A 17,359-nucleotide genomic window follows, 5' to 3' on the forward strand; every position below is an offset into this window, starting at 1 on the left:
GACAGATAAATCCAGTTTTAAACTAGTTAAACTTTAAACTTGCATCTGAGGAAGCAGAAAAGTAGGGAATAGACACATCTATTTTTCAATCCCATCACAGTGCTTTAAAAAAAAAAAAAAAAAGAAAGAAAAGGAGAGAACATGAGGGCTTCACTTCCATGAAGACCCATCTTACCCTTTCATTATTAATTTTATATACACGTGCATATATACACACACATATACACATATACAAGTACACTTACCTTTCACCTGCAGCAATCTCTACAGGTACAAGAGCATATTAAACTGAACAGCACAAAAATATGTTCATGGCTTCAGACACAATGATGTCCCAGGGTCACCATCCTGATCAGGACGACCATTCTGATGACTCTCAGACCACTCTCTTAGACCACATTAAAAATACAAGTCATTATTGAAATAAAAACTGTCTTTGTGGACCATCCACCCCTAGCCAGAACACCACCTCAGCTCTCACTTGTAAGCACAGCCAGAATCATGGATGGTCCATCTATGCTTCTCCATAGCCATGTCCTGCCTCCAAGAGCCCAGAACAACAGCTCTTGAACACAAGAGGCAGGGATGGCTTCATAAATCTTAGGAAGTTACAGAATTCCACCACTGCTCACCATCTCTCCCAGTTTGTTGGCAGGAGCAATCTCTAAACATGCCACAGAGATCCTCAAAGATATCTTCATGAACACCTGGATGCCAGGAGTCCCAAGCAGAGAGCACCATCCCAGCATCCTGACTCCTGTCCAGTGAAGCAGAACAAAATCTCTGCTCCACAAAAATAACATGAATAACAACATCTCTGCCCCCTTCTCAAGTAATAGGCAGCAATCTTTACACCTAACACAAGAACATCTTAAATAATTTTATGGGAAAACATTTGCATTTTTGGATGCATCTACAGGTCTTCCTCATATACTCTATTTAGCAGAGACATCTGTTACTCAATATATATATATTTCATCTAAATCCCACCCTCTGAATCCTTTCCATCAGTTGTCACTAATGAAGCTTTGTGTGCAAAACCAAGTGCATTCTGCCCCCATTAGGAAGCCAATTACAGCAGGAAAAACAAGCAATTAACAAGGTGCAAAATAAACATCTTGCCACCTGCCTTTTAATAGCAACCCCGCTTCAAATAAGTCACAGTCTCAGCACAGCTTAGAGAATTGGCAACTGATATATGTATTTATGCAGCAGCTGTTCTTCATTGCAACAAATATTACAGGCTTACCAGATAAGGTCAGCATATTTAAAAAAACATATAGCAAGTATTAAAACCTGCTTTGAGGCCCTGAATGCTGCTTTTAATGAAATCAGCAGCATCAGGCTTGTATGGTATTACAGTAGAGCTGCAGTCACATCCCCAGCTTAGAGAGATTTCTCCTCATTTCTCCTTGCTTAGCAGCTTCAGTATTTGTTTTGCTAAATCCAGGGGCCTGAGCAGCTCTTAAACAGTGTGTGGGGCAACTAACAACACAAAGCTCTACACAGCAGACAAATCTTTCCTGCTTCCATTATCCCTGCCTCTTCTCCTTGGCCTTCTCCACTACTCTACCTTCACACCACTACACCCAATTGCACTGTGGGGCTGAGGGAAAAAATGTCACTCGCTAAAAAAATACAAAACAAAACTCAAGGGGAAAACGAATCTATATTCTGTCTTTAAGCCCTCATGCTATAGAGGGGAAAGGAAGACTTCCAAAGACACCCTAGGTAGCTCCAGAGGGAGCCACTTTCCTTCACCTCTTGTGGAACAGTATGAATGACACACTTCTGAGTAGTTAACCAGGACTAGAGAAAGCCCAAGAGTATGTGTTCAGGATTTAGCAAGCTTGGACTGGAGAATGTGCCTGGAAAAATAACAGCCAAGCTTCATCCTGCATGTTTGTTTGTCTTTGTATCTTTCCCTCTTGCTCTGACTCTGCTGCTATGTAAATTATTTATATACGTTAAACTTTCCATGTCACATTTCAGTTCCTGACTAATGTCCTATTTAACCGCTCAATGCACAATTCATGTGCATCTCTTCTTCTTATGAGTCTTCCCTCTCTGGCCTCGTTGGGATCTGAGGAGTAAAACATGGAATATGGTACTTTTGCCATTGTGCACAGGATTCTGAGTGTTAGTTGGAGATGGAGAGAAAATTGTTCACATTCTTTCTCTAAATGACCACAGGGAGCGACGGGGAAGAGAGCTTTTAACTCCAAGCAGGGCCAACAGAGCTACCCACAGCTTTACAAAAGTCTGCATCATGATCAATAGTACTAAAACAATCCTTCACCAAAAAGTTCTCCTAAAAAGTCCTGCATTTCAATAACAATTCACTACCCTTGAATGCAACTGGCAAGTCAGATCTTAAAAGATCCACATCTTCAGTTCATTATTTATTATTGGTCATTATTTACACGTACACAGAAAAAGCAAAGTCAGAAGAAGGGGAACGACAGGAGGTGAAAGTGGTGAAAGGTCAAAATTTTACAGGCTCCTAAGGGTGCACACCTAAACCTGACCTACTGCAGCCACCAAAGTAAAAAATACCTTTTAGCTACCAGTTTCTCAGCTACCAGTGCAAGTGCAGAGATCTCACAAGTCTTTCCTCCAGCCCTAATTACAGAGACAAGGTCAGAAAAGACGCAATCTGCCAGCATAAACTGCAGGAGGTCATATGGCCACTCCAGCTACAGAAGTATTTTAGGAGTAGTTCAATGAGTCAGGTCACTTAACTGACTTCATTTCTGTTTGTTTTTTAAACAAGCAGCAATATTTTCCCTCACATTTTGTGGATGGGAGAACAGGAAGCATGGTCTACTCCTTAATCACCAGCCTGAGATTTCAGTACACATCACTTACAATGCCATGGATCAGTGATGCCTAGCTGCATTTTATAGATCTAAATCCCCCCAAAAATGCCAAGGAGCATCATCACAACAGTGACAGAGGGTCAGAACACTGTCAGCTTTCAGAAGTTGTTCAGATCACAGGAAGAAGGCGGGTGTATTATCTGCACTGCCTCACAACAAATCCACACGTGACAGAAGCTGCTCCAGCTGCACATCAAGAAAGCAGCCCACAGTTCTCAAGCTTTCTTCAACTCAATTAATTCTAGGGCAGCCTCTTCTGCTTAATGCTGATGAGGGCTCCAGTGGGTTTTCTGACCAGCAGGCTGCCTGAAGGCCCAAAGAATCAGCAGTTTGAGGACTGCTGCTTATTGAAGGTGGCAAGAGACCAGAAATGTGGTAAGAACTTACTGTGAGAAAGAGTTGCACTTCTAGCTCTAGGAGCTGAGATTTCACTTCTTGCAATTCTTCTTTAAAGGATGCTTAAAGAGACCCAATTCTTGAATTCTTTATGGCCTCTTCAAAAGGATGGTTGAAGAGATCAAATTTCACTAAACGCTAACAGCTGAGTGTCATCAGTAGCCAGCTCACCTGAACAAGAGTGGAAGGCTGGCAACACCACAAATGTTCAAGCTGCAGTCCTCCTAATCAGCGTGAGCTACAGCCCATAAAACACTGATTAATTCCCAAATAGTCACATGTGTGCACATTCCCCCACAGCTCTTCTAAACAGACTTCTGCAGTTTGGCAAACAGTCAGATTAAGCAGAGGATATATGAAGTTAAGCAGAGAATGTTTTCGGTATGTAGCCGTCTCTCCAGGCCATAGTTCATAAAAATCTTTACAATTTCTAGGATCAAAGCAGGTACAGCCATGAAAGATCTATTAGTTCATGAGGTCCATCACCCAGCCAAAGCAGGTTACCCAGAAAAGACATGAGGAAGTTAAAGTAATGGTGTTTGAGCAAGCCAAGTACATTTTTTCTTTGAAAAAAAGATGCTAAGCAAAGTCAGATATGTGAACTAGGTCCAAAAGTTAAAGTTCAGTTTTGTTTTTAAGAAATAAGCAAGCACATTTCTACAAGGCAGCTATAAAATGCTAACCTATATCTAATGATGTGGCTTACCTATGAAGCCCTGCTCCAGCCCCTCTTTCTCACTCTCAATTGCAAATTTCCATCTCCAAACACAAATGCCTTTTACCACACAGCTCAGTAAGAAAATTACTTTGGAGCCCTGGTGCTGAAAATGCATCAAAGCACAATCTTCAAATTCTCAACTCCCCACCCCCTCCAGCCACCAAAAAAAGAAAGAAATCAAAGGATAAGAAGGAAAGACACAGTTTGGCTCCCACTGGCCTACAATAACAATAATGATCATAATCTAGAGATCGCAGGAGGTTCGTCTACACTCCATGCCAAGTCAATTCGCTCCATTCACAACTGCGCATAATTATTCCTGGGACTGCAAAAATTACTGTCTTTTCACTAGCAATAGAACTGTAAAAATGCTTTCAACCTCAAGCTCTTATTTATTAAAACAAAACTATTTGCTCTTTTGCAGTTCATGTTAGGTCTGGCATTTCTGTGCAGAGGGTCAATAATCCAGTCGTTCAAAAAATAGTCACGAAAGACGTATTAACATAAGCTGTGCATTAAGACACAATTATTTATATGCCTGACATTAATGGCTCTGCGCTCTGCACCGTATCAACCAACTCACAGATACTTTAGCAGGAAAATAACAACACTTTAGGAGAATTTTTGCTCTCCCAAGGACAATTAGCATAACGCTAATGCTGAAACGAGAGAGCAATAAGGACTGACAGAGTAATGCCTCATCCCAGAGTCTCCAGAACAGCGTTGCCTGTCCCCAAAGTTTGTGCCCATCACAGCACGCTTCCCTTTGCTAAGCACACACAGCCCGTGCCTAATGCTTCCCCAATCCTTAGATTAATGAAATACGAGTAAAGCAGTTTCAAGATGCATTATCCTCTGTCACCAGACCTCCCCGGCGCGGGTGCCCAGAGGGACCGGCCGCGCTGCCCGCCGCAGATTGCCCCCCGAGCCCCGCCGAAAGGCTCCCCTGGGTGCGGGCACTGCCGCGACAGCAGGCGGTGCCCGGGGGCAGCGCACACCTCCGGGAGCCGGGCCAAGCACAGGTCACGGCAGGGCGGAGCGGCATCGCGAGTTAACGGGACGGCGCCGCATCCCAGCCGGCCCCGGAGTTTGGAAACTCTCGGAAAACCCGCACCCACCGCAGCGCCCGCAACTCGGCCGGGGCTCGAGGGCGAGTGCCACCAGCGAGACATCGCCTGTCCGGGCTGTGCGGAGCCGCGGAACAGCCCCGCGGCGCCGGGAGCGGGCTGCGCGCCGGGCTGTGCCGCCGCCTCCCGCCCGAGGGAGCCGCCGAACCGCGGGCAAACAGCCCCGAGCGACGCGGCGAGGCTGCGCTGACAGGGTCGCGACACGGCGACAGCGGCGGCTCCCACCGCCCCCCGTTCCCCTGCCCCGGGGGAGCGAAGGACACACCGCGCCGGCGCTCCTGCCCGCGAAGCGCGGGGCTGCCGCGGGGCACCCCGGCTCACCCTTCAGCCCTGCCCGCCGGGATGCCCACCCTTCACCCCTCCGCCGGACCGGGCGGGCGGCTGCCGCGCTGCAGCCACCAGTTGCGCTTCCCGCTGCGGTACCTCAGCCAGGACGGGATGAGAAGTCCGCCCGCCGCCGAAGCCCTCTCGCAATGCAACAAGTGCCCGCCCGGGCGCGGCGGGAGGAGGCGGCGCGGGGGCGGTCGCGGTGCCGCCGCTCAGCGCTCGGGGCGCCCCGGCTGCCACTCACCGCGCCGCGCGCCCAGCGCCGCCGCGAGCCCGTCCTCCCCGCGCGCGCGCGCGCGCGCCCTGTCTTGGGCCGCCGGGGACGCCGTACCGCGGGCCGCTACCATCAAGTACCACAGGGGGGAGTAGGGCCGCTCAACTCGGCCGCCCGCCGCGTCGGGCCGGCCGGCGGCGGCGCGGTTTCCCCCGGCCGGGCGCGGTGGTGGCGGCCGGCGGCCATCGGCGGCGGAGGAGGCGCGCGGTGGGAGCCGCTCGAGGGGCCGCGGAGGTGCCAGGCGGGATCGGGATCGGGACTGGGATTAGGATCGGGACTGGGATTGGGATTGGGATTGGGATTGGGATTGGGACTGGGATTGGGATTGGAATTGGGATTGGGATTGGGACTGAGATTGGGACTGGGATCAGCCGCTCGCCTCCAAGGAGCCCTCGGGGCCGGCTTCCGCACCCCACAGCCGTCGCGGGGAAGCGCAGCCCTGAGCGCGGTGTCCGTTCGCTTCGCAGGGGTTTGACGCGGTGTTTGTGTCGTTGCAGCCACAGCGCAGAAATGATCATCCCGGTCAGGTGCTTCACGTGCGGCAAAATAGTGGGGAATAAGTGGGAAGCCTACCTTGGCCTTCTGCAGGCGGAGTACACGGAAGGGTGGGTTTTATTGCTGTGTTCTTCGATTCACGCCTTAGGTGACATACACAGTGCATAAGATCCCAGACCTGTTGGGGTTGGAAGGGAGCTCTGGAGATCATCTCGTCCAACCTCCCTGCCAAGGTAGGGTCAGAGGCACAAGAGCGAAGTTGTGGAGTCACGAAAGAGACGTAGAGAGCCTAAAAACCGCAGGTACATTCTGAATCGTTTAACCAAAGGTTAGAAATTGTAATAGGCAACAAAATACTTGTTTCCTCACTGAATCTTTCAGGGCAGCAGTATGGAAGTTGCCAAGTCGTGTGTCCTTGTCCCCAAAACGTTTCCAAATACATAACTCTGTACACATTTGCTTGTTTCTTCCCTTCACCTTCCGTATACCCAACTTTGACACCAGCGTGATCAGTTTTTTGAACAGAGAGAAGGAAAAAAAAGTGACAAGTGTAAGAAGTGTTTAGCGTTTGTTTGGGGTTTTTTAAAGCATTTTAACACGGGGTTGCTAAACTTATTTTTAAGTACTGGTTTGCTGGAGAAAAAAAGTTTTAACTGCTTTGGATACTCCACTGATAGTCCTGACAACTCTGTGTTAAGAAGTCTGTGCATCCTTTGCACAGCCAGAGTTTTTGCTAGTAGTTCAGAAGCTTTGAGAAGAAAACTAAAGAAATACTTACATTTTAAGTATACTTACATTTTAAGTTTAAGTATGAAACAAAAAAAAAAATCCACGGATTTTTGCAATTCAGAGGAGTGAAAAAGAAGTTAGAAATTTAAGTGATGTTGAAGTAGAAAGTAGATGTTAAGTAGAAAGAAAATTATTTGGTTTGCATTCAAGTGGTTTGGGATCCTAATAGTTTTTACAGGTAAGTTTATTTCTTTCATATATGGAGTTAAAAGCATTACAACACCATGGGCTGTCAATTATTTTTCACTCATACTAGTTTACCAGGACCTTTTAAATAGTGCTTATAGACTTATATTGTAGGCATTACATTTTAATATTTTCCCCATCTTCATTATTCCTCTCCTTTTGTATAGGAGTTTTGCCATTGACAAATTCTCACTTGAAAACAATTGTTGTCACTGGCTTGATTCTGGGATGCTTGTTCAAAGTAACGCAATTATGGTGTGAGAAGTAAGAGTTTACAGATATCAAACAGTTAATATCTTACAGTGCAGTACGGGAATCTCTGTTAATGGTGGCTTAAGAAAGGGATGGACAAAGTGGAAAATCTTGTCTAAAGAATCAGTAATTTAAAAAGACACCCACACCTTTCTGTTTGTCCCTTTAAAGTACTCTTTTTTCCACAAGCCCTCAGAAGCTGGAGGAAATGGCAAGTACGACTAAAGCTGACTTAAAGTATATAGTATGACTTTGGAAATTGTGATTAATGTTAGTATTTTATATCTCTGATAACTGGATATGAGAGTTCAGAACTCTCCAGATAGCTCCTAAAATTTACCTATCAACAGATCATCATCAGATGTTTTTGTTCTCAAGTGTTTCAGAAAATTGAGGCATCATGTGATGTTATTTATAAACATTCTTTAAAATGCCCCACAGTTCTTAAACTTCTCTAAAACAAGTTTTGCAGGTGGTGTCCTAGAATGAGCAGTCCTGCTGTACTATCAGTTGTTGCAAGTACTGTGACATCAGAGAAGCCGCTGGAAGTTGGCTCCTGCAGTTAGACTGTACTGCTTGATACCAAACAACCTTTTACCATGGTCCAGCTTAGGCAGAGGCTTTCTTTCAGTCATTTATATTTAGAAAAGTATCCACCGGCTTATTCCTAGAGGAGAATTACAATCTCCAGGAAATTAAGTTTGTTTTGAGCTAATGCTTTATTGCACTGCATTATATCAGTCTAAAGACCTTGAGATCACTCATGTCTCATGAATGTCACATTCTGAAGGGGTATCAGACTGGCTTCATGGTTCATAGACTGGAGCTAAAGATCTTGGTAGTATCAGGATCTTTAAGAGGTCTGGTAGCCACAGCCGTGGGAGATACAAGTAGTGGCTTAGGCTAGGATGACTCAACATCCTCTACCCAAACATCAGAATCTGGAGCAGTCGCTCTGAAGGAATTCAGTGGAAAGACTGTAAAACTGATTTTTGACCAGTCTGCACATACTTACTTGTACATATGCAGGGGGCAGGTTGTATAACTGAGTGCTCTCCCTAATGGGAATTGGGAAGGATTGTAGCTGTCCTCAGAATTAGCATCCCTGTGTGGGGGAGGTTGCGTTTCAAGTTATTTTAGTTTCTGTATATCTCACCTTTTTAGCGTGGCTCAGATCTTAAATTTATCTTGTGAAATAGGCGAGAATCATCCTCAGTTTACAGAAACATGTTAAAACAGTGCCCTCTGAAAGCTGTGGCAGCTGGGGACCCTTCTCAGCAGCAAATCCTGTGCTCTGGCCAGCTGGAGAGTGGGCAAACACACTGTCAACATCACTAAGTGGAAAAGGGCAGTAACAGCACATGCTGAATTTCTGTCTGTCTGAACTGCAAAAAAATTATCCTCTATGACTGAGCTCAAAGTAATCAGTGTGTTGCTTAGGAAATACAAGTGGTTCTGACTCACTTCATCCGTTATCTTTTTTAATTGTTGTTCGTTAATAGAGATGCCCTGGATGCCCTTGGCTTGAAGAGATACTGCTGCCGCAGAATGCTCCTCGCCCATGTGGATCTGATTGAGAAGCTTTTGAATTATGCACCCCTGGAGAAATGAGATGGAAAAAGCACTGTGCTGCAAGCCATGTGGAACGTATCTCTAATTTAAACTTGAAACTGGACTTCAGGCAGTAAAGGATGAAAGCCAGCTGTAGTGCAACCATCAAGAGATGTTTATCTTCTGGATAGGATACTGCCCCAAGCCACTAACCTCTTTCAAGGAAACAACGAAATGATGAAGTCCACTTAACCAGGATTTAGAGATTAAATGTTTGGAAGCTTCTTAAGTCTGGGTTTGGAGTTGTGAACTTCTAGATGCTTCTGCCAGTAAAACCAAATGTTTGTTCATGTAGAAAAACTTATATTTCATTAAAATGTTGAAATAAAGGAGGTTTTTCCCTTGTAGCCTTCCTACAGTTTCTGGATGAGGTAAAGTGTATGTTTGGATCTTGCTGGTTACCTTAAGGTTAGAGGTACTGCTGAGTACCCAGTTCAGTGTCCTGCACTAGGAAAGCAAGGGTTGGAAACACAGGACTGAACTGTGGTTCCGGTGACATGGAAGTGGGTAAATTTGTGAGGCATTGCTCCAGAAAGCTGCTGGAGCCTGCAGGGAACACTTCCCACCACAGTTAAAGTCAACTTGTGTTCTCTACCCCAGTCCTTACCAATCAGTGGGGCTGCTGTATCACAAAAACTGATTCAGATGGTGCAGTACCTTCATTTAAGCAAAACATGTCTGAGTGTCTCCACGGAGAACACTGGATGTGAGAACTGAGGCGTGCTGGTGTGAACAGGATCAAAGTGCTGCTTCTGCCAAGCACCTGCACCCCTCTGTGGCTGGTACAGACGCTTTCCACCGCTTGTCATTTCAGTGACTTCACGTTGTGCTGCGCGTGTGCTGCGGTGCTGCCTGGCCCAGCAGAGAGGGGCTGGAATGGAGAGAGGGCAGCTGGAGCTGCAGGGCTGGGGAAGGTCACCTACACCCAGACAGGCACCAACCCTGTGCAGAGGTCTCACCTTCCTCTTGCACAATCGGCTTGGAAGTTGGATCACATTTTCACTCTGTTCTCTGACATGCAGAAGATGCTTGTTGTGCATGGTGTGTGCATAGGCAGACACACCCATCTTACCTGAAAGTGAAGGATGCCCATTCCTACACCTGTGTGGGTTTGGGATTCTGTGCAAATGCAGCATTAGTCCATCATTACAGCAGCCCAGTAGAGAATGGGCTGGAAAAGGTGGTAATTCCTTAGGATGCAGTCTGTTGCTCCTTGGTGCAGTTAAACTTTTGGCACACGTGTATCAGCTGCAGGGTAAGAAGTATCTCTAAGGATTTTTTTCTGTAGTACGAAGGATCTGGTTTGAACAAACCCTGGGTTTACAAAAAAAGTAATTATTTAATGTGCTTACAGGGTCAAACCTTTACCCACAAAGCTTAAAACTAGATTGTTTCACAAAACAAGATGCACGACCGCTGCTTGCCTTTGGCTATCACCCAACCAATCTTTACAGTTGAACTTGCTTTTCAATTTACTAGAAGGCAGTAGTAGATGTTTCTCATATTCAGCAATTCTTCACTGAAGACATCTTAAAACCTGTGCTTTACCCTAATGCAAAGAGAATTAAGCAGTTAATTCTAGCATTTGTTTCATAGTTGGTTGGGTAGCTTATGTTCTGCATGCCTGCTGTATTAGAAAGCTGAACATGCTATAAAAACAAACCAAAAAAAGCCCTTCACTTCTCTCTCAGGCTATTTGGTAAAAGAGAGTGAACTAGAGGATGACCTTTCCCAAGTGAACTTGTGTGGGATGCTTTTCCCTGTCAGAGTGGGGTGTGACACAGCCCTTGGAGCCAGCCTGTTCACAGATCCATCGGCGGGCCCTGCGCTTGCTCTGAGCCGCACTGGGAGCGCAGCAGCCCAGACGGGAACGTCTGGCAGAGGCAGCCGTGCAGGAATGCCGTGCAGAAAGCTGGCCTGCATCACTGCCAAGGAACTGGATTAGACGAGCTGACAGGACTTGGTTCTATCTGCAAAAGCAAATTTCTAATCTCATTTTCTGCTTCAGAATAACATGTTTCTTTTCAAAGCGAGTGCCAAGTTGTCTGATATGAAAAGTTATGGCTCCTAAATACTTAATAATGAAAATGCAATTTGCAAAAACACATCAGGCCTCATTCAAAGAATGCAAAGGAAAAAGAAAAACCCACCTTGCTTGCTCTCATTACTATTCTCAAAACCAGGGTGCAAGCGGAAGGCAATGGCAGTCTGGTATCACTCCCTCAGACAGATGTTACCCAAGAAGCCACAAAAACACCTGAGCAGCAAGACTAAATCACAGCAGGCATTAATATCAGCTCATGCAGCCCTTGACACCCTGTATTGCATCACAGCTTTTCCTCAGGAGTTTGCAAATGCAGCATTAACCAAAAAACGCCATTTCTGTAATGTGGCAAAGCAAACAGTTTATCATGATCACGTGAAAGGTTATCTCGAGGGTTTTGTCCTTGGGAGGGTTAGGAGCAGAAGCAGAGCTTAAATCCTGTTACAGAAAGAGTCTGGAATTTTCAATGGATTTCTGTAAGTCCCATCTTTCACTCCTGCTCATTGGTAACTAGGAAAGTAATTCCCTTTTTGCCGTCACTTCCCCTGTGCTACCTTCTGCAGCAGTTAATAATGTAAGAGTATTGGATCTGCTTTCTAACCTGCCAGATGTCTTTGGGAAGAGCCATTAAATATGCTTACAACAACCACACTTTTTCAAGACAATGTAAAAGATGTGTATACACAGAAGAAATAAAAAAGCCTCCGTTTTCCCTCAACCAGAAAAAGAAGCCCTTAACAAAATCAACAGATAGACAGCAGTGGGGAAAAAAAAAGAGGATAAATGGTACTGAATATGCAGTCCTTAATTACATGAAGAATTGTCAGTTGGAAGATTTTTGAAAAATACAAAAATGCCACCACTCCTCTGCAGTCACTTACTCACTTTACAATTTTTCAAGTCTGTTACAGGGCTCCTACTAACCCAGGTGATGGTTTAACCCCAGGCAGCAACCAAGCCCCACACAGCCATTCCATCATTTCCCAGCAGCAGGAACAGTTCTCTCTGGGGAGAGAATCAGAAGGGTAAAAGCTGGAAACTCGTGGGTGGAGATAAAGGCAGTTTAATAGGGAAAGCAAAAGCAGCGCACACAAGCAAAGCAAAACAAGGAATTAATTCACTGCTTCCCATGAGTGGGCAGGTGCTCGGCCACCTCCAGGAGAGCAGGGCCCCATCAGGTGTAACAGTTTCTCAGGAAGACAAATGGCAACCCTCCAGATGTTTCCCCCTTTCCTCCTTCTTCCCCCTCACTTTACATACTGATATAATTTGGTGTGGAATATCCCTTTGGTCAGTTGGGCTCACCTGTCCTGGCTGTGTCTCCTCCCCTGCACCCCCAGCTCCCTCACCACTGTGGCTGTACAAGAAGCAGAAGAGGCCTTGGCTCTGGGTGAGCCCTGCTCAGCAATAACAGAAACATCTCGTGTTATCAACCCTGTGTTCAGCACAAATCCAAAACACAGCCCCATGCCAGCCCCTGTGAAGAGAATTAGCTCTGGCCCAGCCAAACTGGCACACCTGTTATTGGGAAAACAAGCAGTCACAATCAGAAGTGTGACAGAAGACCCCCTGTCACCCAAGCCACAGCCTCCCTTCATACATCACAGTCATACCGAAATAACAAAGTGTGCCTGCAACACGTGGTAGGAGCTGAGGAACCTGTTTATGGAGCTCAGCATCCAGCTTCAGCCTGGAGCATCAGCACCAAGCTGTGTATGCTTGGAAAGCTTTACGTTTCTTGAAATGACAATTTTAAACAAAAAAAAAAAACCTCTTTATAATAGTTCTGAGTCCATCTGCTAGGAAGAAGTGAAATGCTTTTGTGTGGATCTGTAATGAGCCTCAGGTTTTACATCTCAAAATTAATTTTGCTCTGAGAAACCACCTCTTGTGAGGGTCTTGCCCCAGGGTGATTTACTGAGAGATGGGTGCTGGGCTTTCATTCTTCCCATGACTTTTCCCTAAATGCAGTCTGGAATTAGATACTAAAGTCTGACTTCTTGTATATGTTTCTTGTCTATAAAAAGAAATATGAAAACTCTCAAAATCCTGATTAAAACCATCACACAAACTCCCATAGAAGTGTATTTCCATCAAGATGTCTAAATAGCCCTGTGGCTACAAAGCTACATTTCACTGATAATAATTTGTGAGAATCCAGAACAGGAGCTACCTCTTTCCCTGCAAATGGTCCTACAAGAAAAATCAATCCTTGCTCTGACAAAAAAAAAAAGAAAACAAAAAACCAAAACAAAACAACCACAAACCACCCAAATAGCCTATTTGCCTCTAAAATCAGTTTAATTCCAAATAGTTTCTAACTTCAGTATAGATCCCAGTAAGAAAATAGCATTTCTACTTTGACCCCTCCCAGAGCAGACCCATGTACATCCAGTTAAGCTCAACTAGCCAGCAAGATTTTCTTATTACTGAAACTTCTCAACTGAGACATCTGCAAGATAATGCTTCTTCTACCTGGCTCTGACTGCCCAGAATATGAACATAGATTTGCCTTCCCCTTCAGTGCATTTGCACCATGATTTACATTGTGGCTTTGCTTTCAGCTCCAATTTTTATTCAGTTCCCCCAGCCAGTGAGAAAGCATTTTTAATTGCTCACTGGCAACAGCACAATAAAGATGTTTGAAAACCCAGGACAGAGAGCACGTAGCCAGACCTTTGGCTCTGCCATGATGGATGGTTTGATGTGTTGCCCACTGAAGTCTGTGGGAGTCTTTTCATTAACTTCAGTGTGACTTAAAATGACCTGGTAGCTTGTGGTGCCCTACACCACTCGGGTGTCCAGGATTAATTCATTTTGTTAAGTTCTGCTAAGAAAAGCTGTTTGAGGCGCCCAAGGCTTAGGCATTCAACTTTAGATCTTGCTGCAGACTTCAACCATGTGCATCTCTAGCGCATAAGGCCATAGAAGGAAATAAAAGGTAAGAAGTTACCTTCAGCTGCAGTGACTTCTGCCACTCAGGGGCAGCTGCAAGGCTTTTCTTTGGGCTGGTGTTTGGAAGCAGCACAGTATTTACACAGGTGTAGGTCCTGTTTAAACCCTCAGTGATTTCTCCATCACACTCCCAGAAATATATAGGGAATGTAGAGCCAAGTCATGCAAAAAATGTTAGGGTTTGCACCCCTAATCTAATTTTTCCTTCTCCAAGAAGACACATCTTCCAGACTTGTCAGTCATCCTTTGTGGTGAGCTCCACCTTCTCTTGTGCTGTAGGGCACAGATAGTGGGGGTGAAGCCACCAAGTTCCCAAGCACCACATGAGCTTCCCCACAATTACTTTCAGGATACATCTGCTCCTGTGTTCAACACTGAGTCTTGTAACAACCAAGCCAGAAAATTCATGCAGGAAAGCCCTTCATTTATCCCTCCCAAATACAATGCAAGTGTTTTAATAAAAAGGGTTCATTATTTCCTGTTCTTTAGGAGATGAACAACTAAAGATCAAAGAAAGGCATGGAACAGCTGACAAAAAGCTAAAAGCCCACAGACTTTAGGGAGCTCAAGAACCCTGGCAGTTAAAAAGGCAAGTGGAAAAGGCTGTGGTCAAGCCTTTCTGTAGGCACCAATGATTTTGAATTAACACACTGCCCATCCCACAGGTTGGGTTTGGAGGTAGGAAGAATACATACTGAATACTCTCTCTTTGGACATCCAACTCCTTCTTTTAAAAGCAGGTTTACTTAGAGAACTCCAAGAAAATATGTACTTCTAAAAAAACTTTAAATAAATCAGTGCTAGGAGTAGGACAGCTGTGCTCAGCACCCACTTTTAGATACTGACCTTTTCTGAGCTGCTGCTTTCCACATTTTCTAGTGGCTCACCACAGCTGTATCTACAAGCTTTGAATTTCTTCAGAGATTACCTAAATGTCACTCTCCTTGCCAACATCTCTCCAGAGACCCATTCCAAGTGCATGAAACTCAATGGGAATCTTTCCTGAAGTACTCTGGGTCCATCCTATTCCACTCTTTGCATTCTCCAGGCTGGTCCACAGCAGCAGCAGAGACTCCCTTTGCCCATCTCCACGTAACATCATTGCTTCTGTCTTTCAAAGACAGAAAAAGGCTTCAGCTCATGGTGTGTGTTTAGGGACAGGCCTCGACAAGAACATATAGGGTAGTTAATGTGAGCCTTGGGCAGCCAGTGCAATGCCTCAGTTTCCCTTTCTGAACTTCTGAGATGGCACATCCCACCCTTCAGAAACCATCAGAGATTAGCAACAAGGAGTAGCCTAACCTCACCCAATCCCTGGTGTCTTCTTGCATCCTTCTTATCAGCAACCCCTATCATATGTCCTCAAATTCTAGTGGAATATTTTTAACTAGGTTAAAAAAAATCACTTTTTGACATTAAGCAGAGCCCAGAGTGGGAACTGCTGATGGAAAGCTGCTGCCCTGAGCTTTTGCAGCAATTTAGAGATCAGCTTTTGCAGAAATTTAGCATCACTGTACCCAGCAATCCAGAAGGTTTATAAGAACACAGCTAAAGCCCAGTTATCCCCAGCTATTTACTGAAAGCTGCCTTAAAGTGCCTCCCCCTTTCTTTTTTTCCTCTTTAATGAAGTCTTCCCTCCAGCAGTGCGTGTGAAAGTGTGCTCCTTCCAAGGGAATGATAGGAGGGCGAAGGGAGAAACATCAACTTTATGGAACAATGGGGTAAAGGGTAATGAGAACAGTGGCACCTACTCAGGGCTAAAGGCTGCCCTGATGAAATGGGATGTGCTCCTCCCAACAGTGAGCAGCCCCTACCCACCAGCTGATGGGCTCCACCCGGCTCCTCACCAATACCATAATGGGTACAACCAAGCTCGTGAGCCTCCCATTTCCAAAGAGAGTGGGAATTCAGGACTTTTCTGGTCGAGTTTATAAATTTATAGGCAGCAATTCAATAGCTAACACTTGGGCTGGAGGTATAACAAGAAGTTTTACTGAAATTCCCCCAGAAAATTTAAAAACAAAAATCAGATGACTGCTGCTCTAGGCTGTAGGCCTTTCCTTGTAATGAGATGTGCAGCTGAAGCAATTACTAACTTTAGTTTTTTAAAAAAAGCAATAGCAGTTTGACTAGAAGGTCTTCCTCCAGGAATGAGCTAGTAAATGAAAGCATTAAGTTAATAAGGGCTTGAGTGCTTCAGATCATTACAGAGATGGCCTACAGCTCCACACTTCACCAGCTTGATTTTTTTTTTTTTTTTTAATATTATTGTCAAAACAGCTTAAAGAAAAACCCCTTTGGATCCATTCAGCATTAAATGCAGCCTAGACAAAGGGCTGCTTTCCTCCATTAAGCAACATTTTTAAAAGCAAAAAACTAATAATTAAATTCCACTGATGAAAAATTGCTTCTAATAAATAAAGAGAAACAGATGCCATTGGCCTTGGCAGCTTTTGTATCAGTGACCTGAGCTGCTACTCAACCAAGTTAATGTAGTGCAGCAGGAGCTGGGGGCAGCACCACGGAGAAACTCCCAGTTCAGCTTCAGCCAGAGACATCTTGGGATATTCCTGGTGTTTGAGCAACAGTCCTGCCAGCCTGGCACTCCCACAGTTAAACCCTTTTATCCTGCCTTCATCTCAGATGGGCAAACTTCCTTTGGGACAGGCCCAGGACTGGGATCTGTGTTGTCCAGAACAAAGCTGGAGCCTGCACCCAGGATCAAGGTGGTCATGCACTGTCTGATTGAAGCTCCTTCGTGGTGGCTGGGGCCAAACCGGCCCAGCCCCACCACAACAGCTGTGTTTACCTTCACCCCCTGCCCCCAGCCAGGGCAGCATGCCCAGCAACTCAACAGACTCCTACTGCTTCCACATCTCAACCAGGGCACGTCTCCACAAAAGAAGGAAGGGAATTTTCCAGGGCATACCTGGACAGCAGATTTCTCCCTTCTATTGGAGACTTCTTGTAAGTTATCATCCTTTCTCCCTCCCATCCCATCTCCCTCAGGTGCATTCCTAACTCAAAACATCTGAAACTTATTCTAAATTCTGAATGTGATCAACTAAACACAACTAGAGAGAACTTCAGGCCTTCACACCCTTCTGTACATCCACTTCCAGGGGGGTTCACAGAATCAATTAGGTTGGAAAAGACCTGCGACAGGATCAAGTCCATGAACGCCCCATGTCAACAAGATCATGGCACTAAGTGCCATGTCCAGTCTTTCCTTACACACCTCCAAGGGAGACTCCACCACTTCCTTGGGCAGCCAAATCCAGTGTCTAATCGCCTTCTGTGAAGAAA

At 45.4% G+C, this 17,359-nt stretch overlaps 2 protein-coding genes across 8 annotated transcripts in view; one reads left to right on the forward strand and one right to left on the reverse strand.

The window, feature by feature from the left end:
* TSPAN4 (tetraspanin 4) overlaps window positions 1–5,677 on the reverse strand; it is a 427,450-nt gene extending 421,773 nt beyond the window's left edge. For 4 of the 7 annotated variants that reach the window (XM_088057603.1, XM_014252145.2, XM_088057600.1 and 1 more), the window contains exon 1: window positions 5,544–5,596. The gene's annotated coding sequence lies outside the window, so the exon portion shown is untranslated. Of the gene's footprint in view, window positions 1–3,266; window positions 3,327–5,543 lie in introns of those variants that run through there. The other 3 variants (XM_088057604.1, XM_014252146.2, XM_088057606.1) reach the window with 3 other exon arrangements.
* Window positions 5,678–5,897: 220 nt separating this feature from the next.
* Window positions 5,898–9,401, forward strand: POLR2L (RNA polymerase II, I and III subunit L). Its single transcript, XM_014251887.1, has 3 exons — window positions 5,898–5,955; window positions 6,219–6,326; window positions 8,946–9,401. The coding sequence occupies exons 2-3, from the start codon at window positions 6,232–6,234 to the stop codon at window positions 9,052–9,054; spliced, it is 204 nt and encodes a 67-aa protein (XP_014107362.1). The 5' UTR covers window positions 5,898–5,955; window positions 6,219–6,231; the 3' UTR covers window positions 9,055–9,401.
* Window positions 9,402–17,359: the final 7,958 nt, after the last annotated feature.

This window comes from Pseudopodoces humilis, chromosome 7, assembly GCF_049639895.1.
Source record: "Pseudopodoces humilis isolate 2021_Gansu_Grassland_sample_001 chromosome 7, ASM4963989v1, whole genome shotgun sequence".
NCBI lineage: Eukaryota > Metazoa > Chordata > Aves > Passeriformes > Paridae > Pseudopodoces > Pseudopodoces humilis.

Excerpts from the sequence above, each read along its gene's own strand:
- POLR2L (XM_014251887.1), top strand. The coding sequence starts at position 6,232 with ATGATCATCCCGGTCAGGTGCTTCACGTGCGGCAAAATAGTGGGGAAT. Across the intron at positions 6,327-8,945 it reads CAGGCGGAGTACACGGAAGG|AGATGCCCTGGATGCCCTTG; the intron begins GTGGGTTTTATT and ends GTTCGTTAATAG.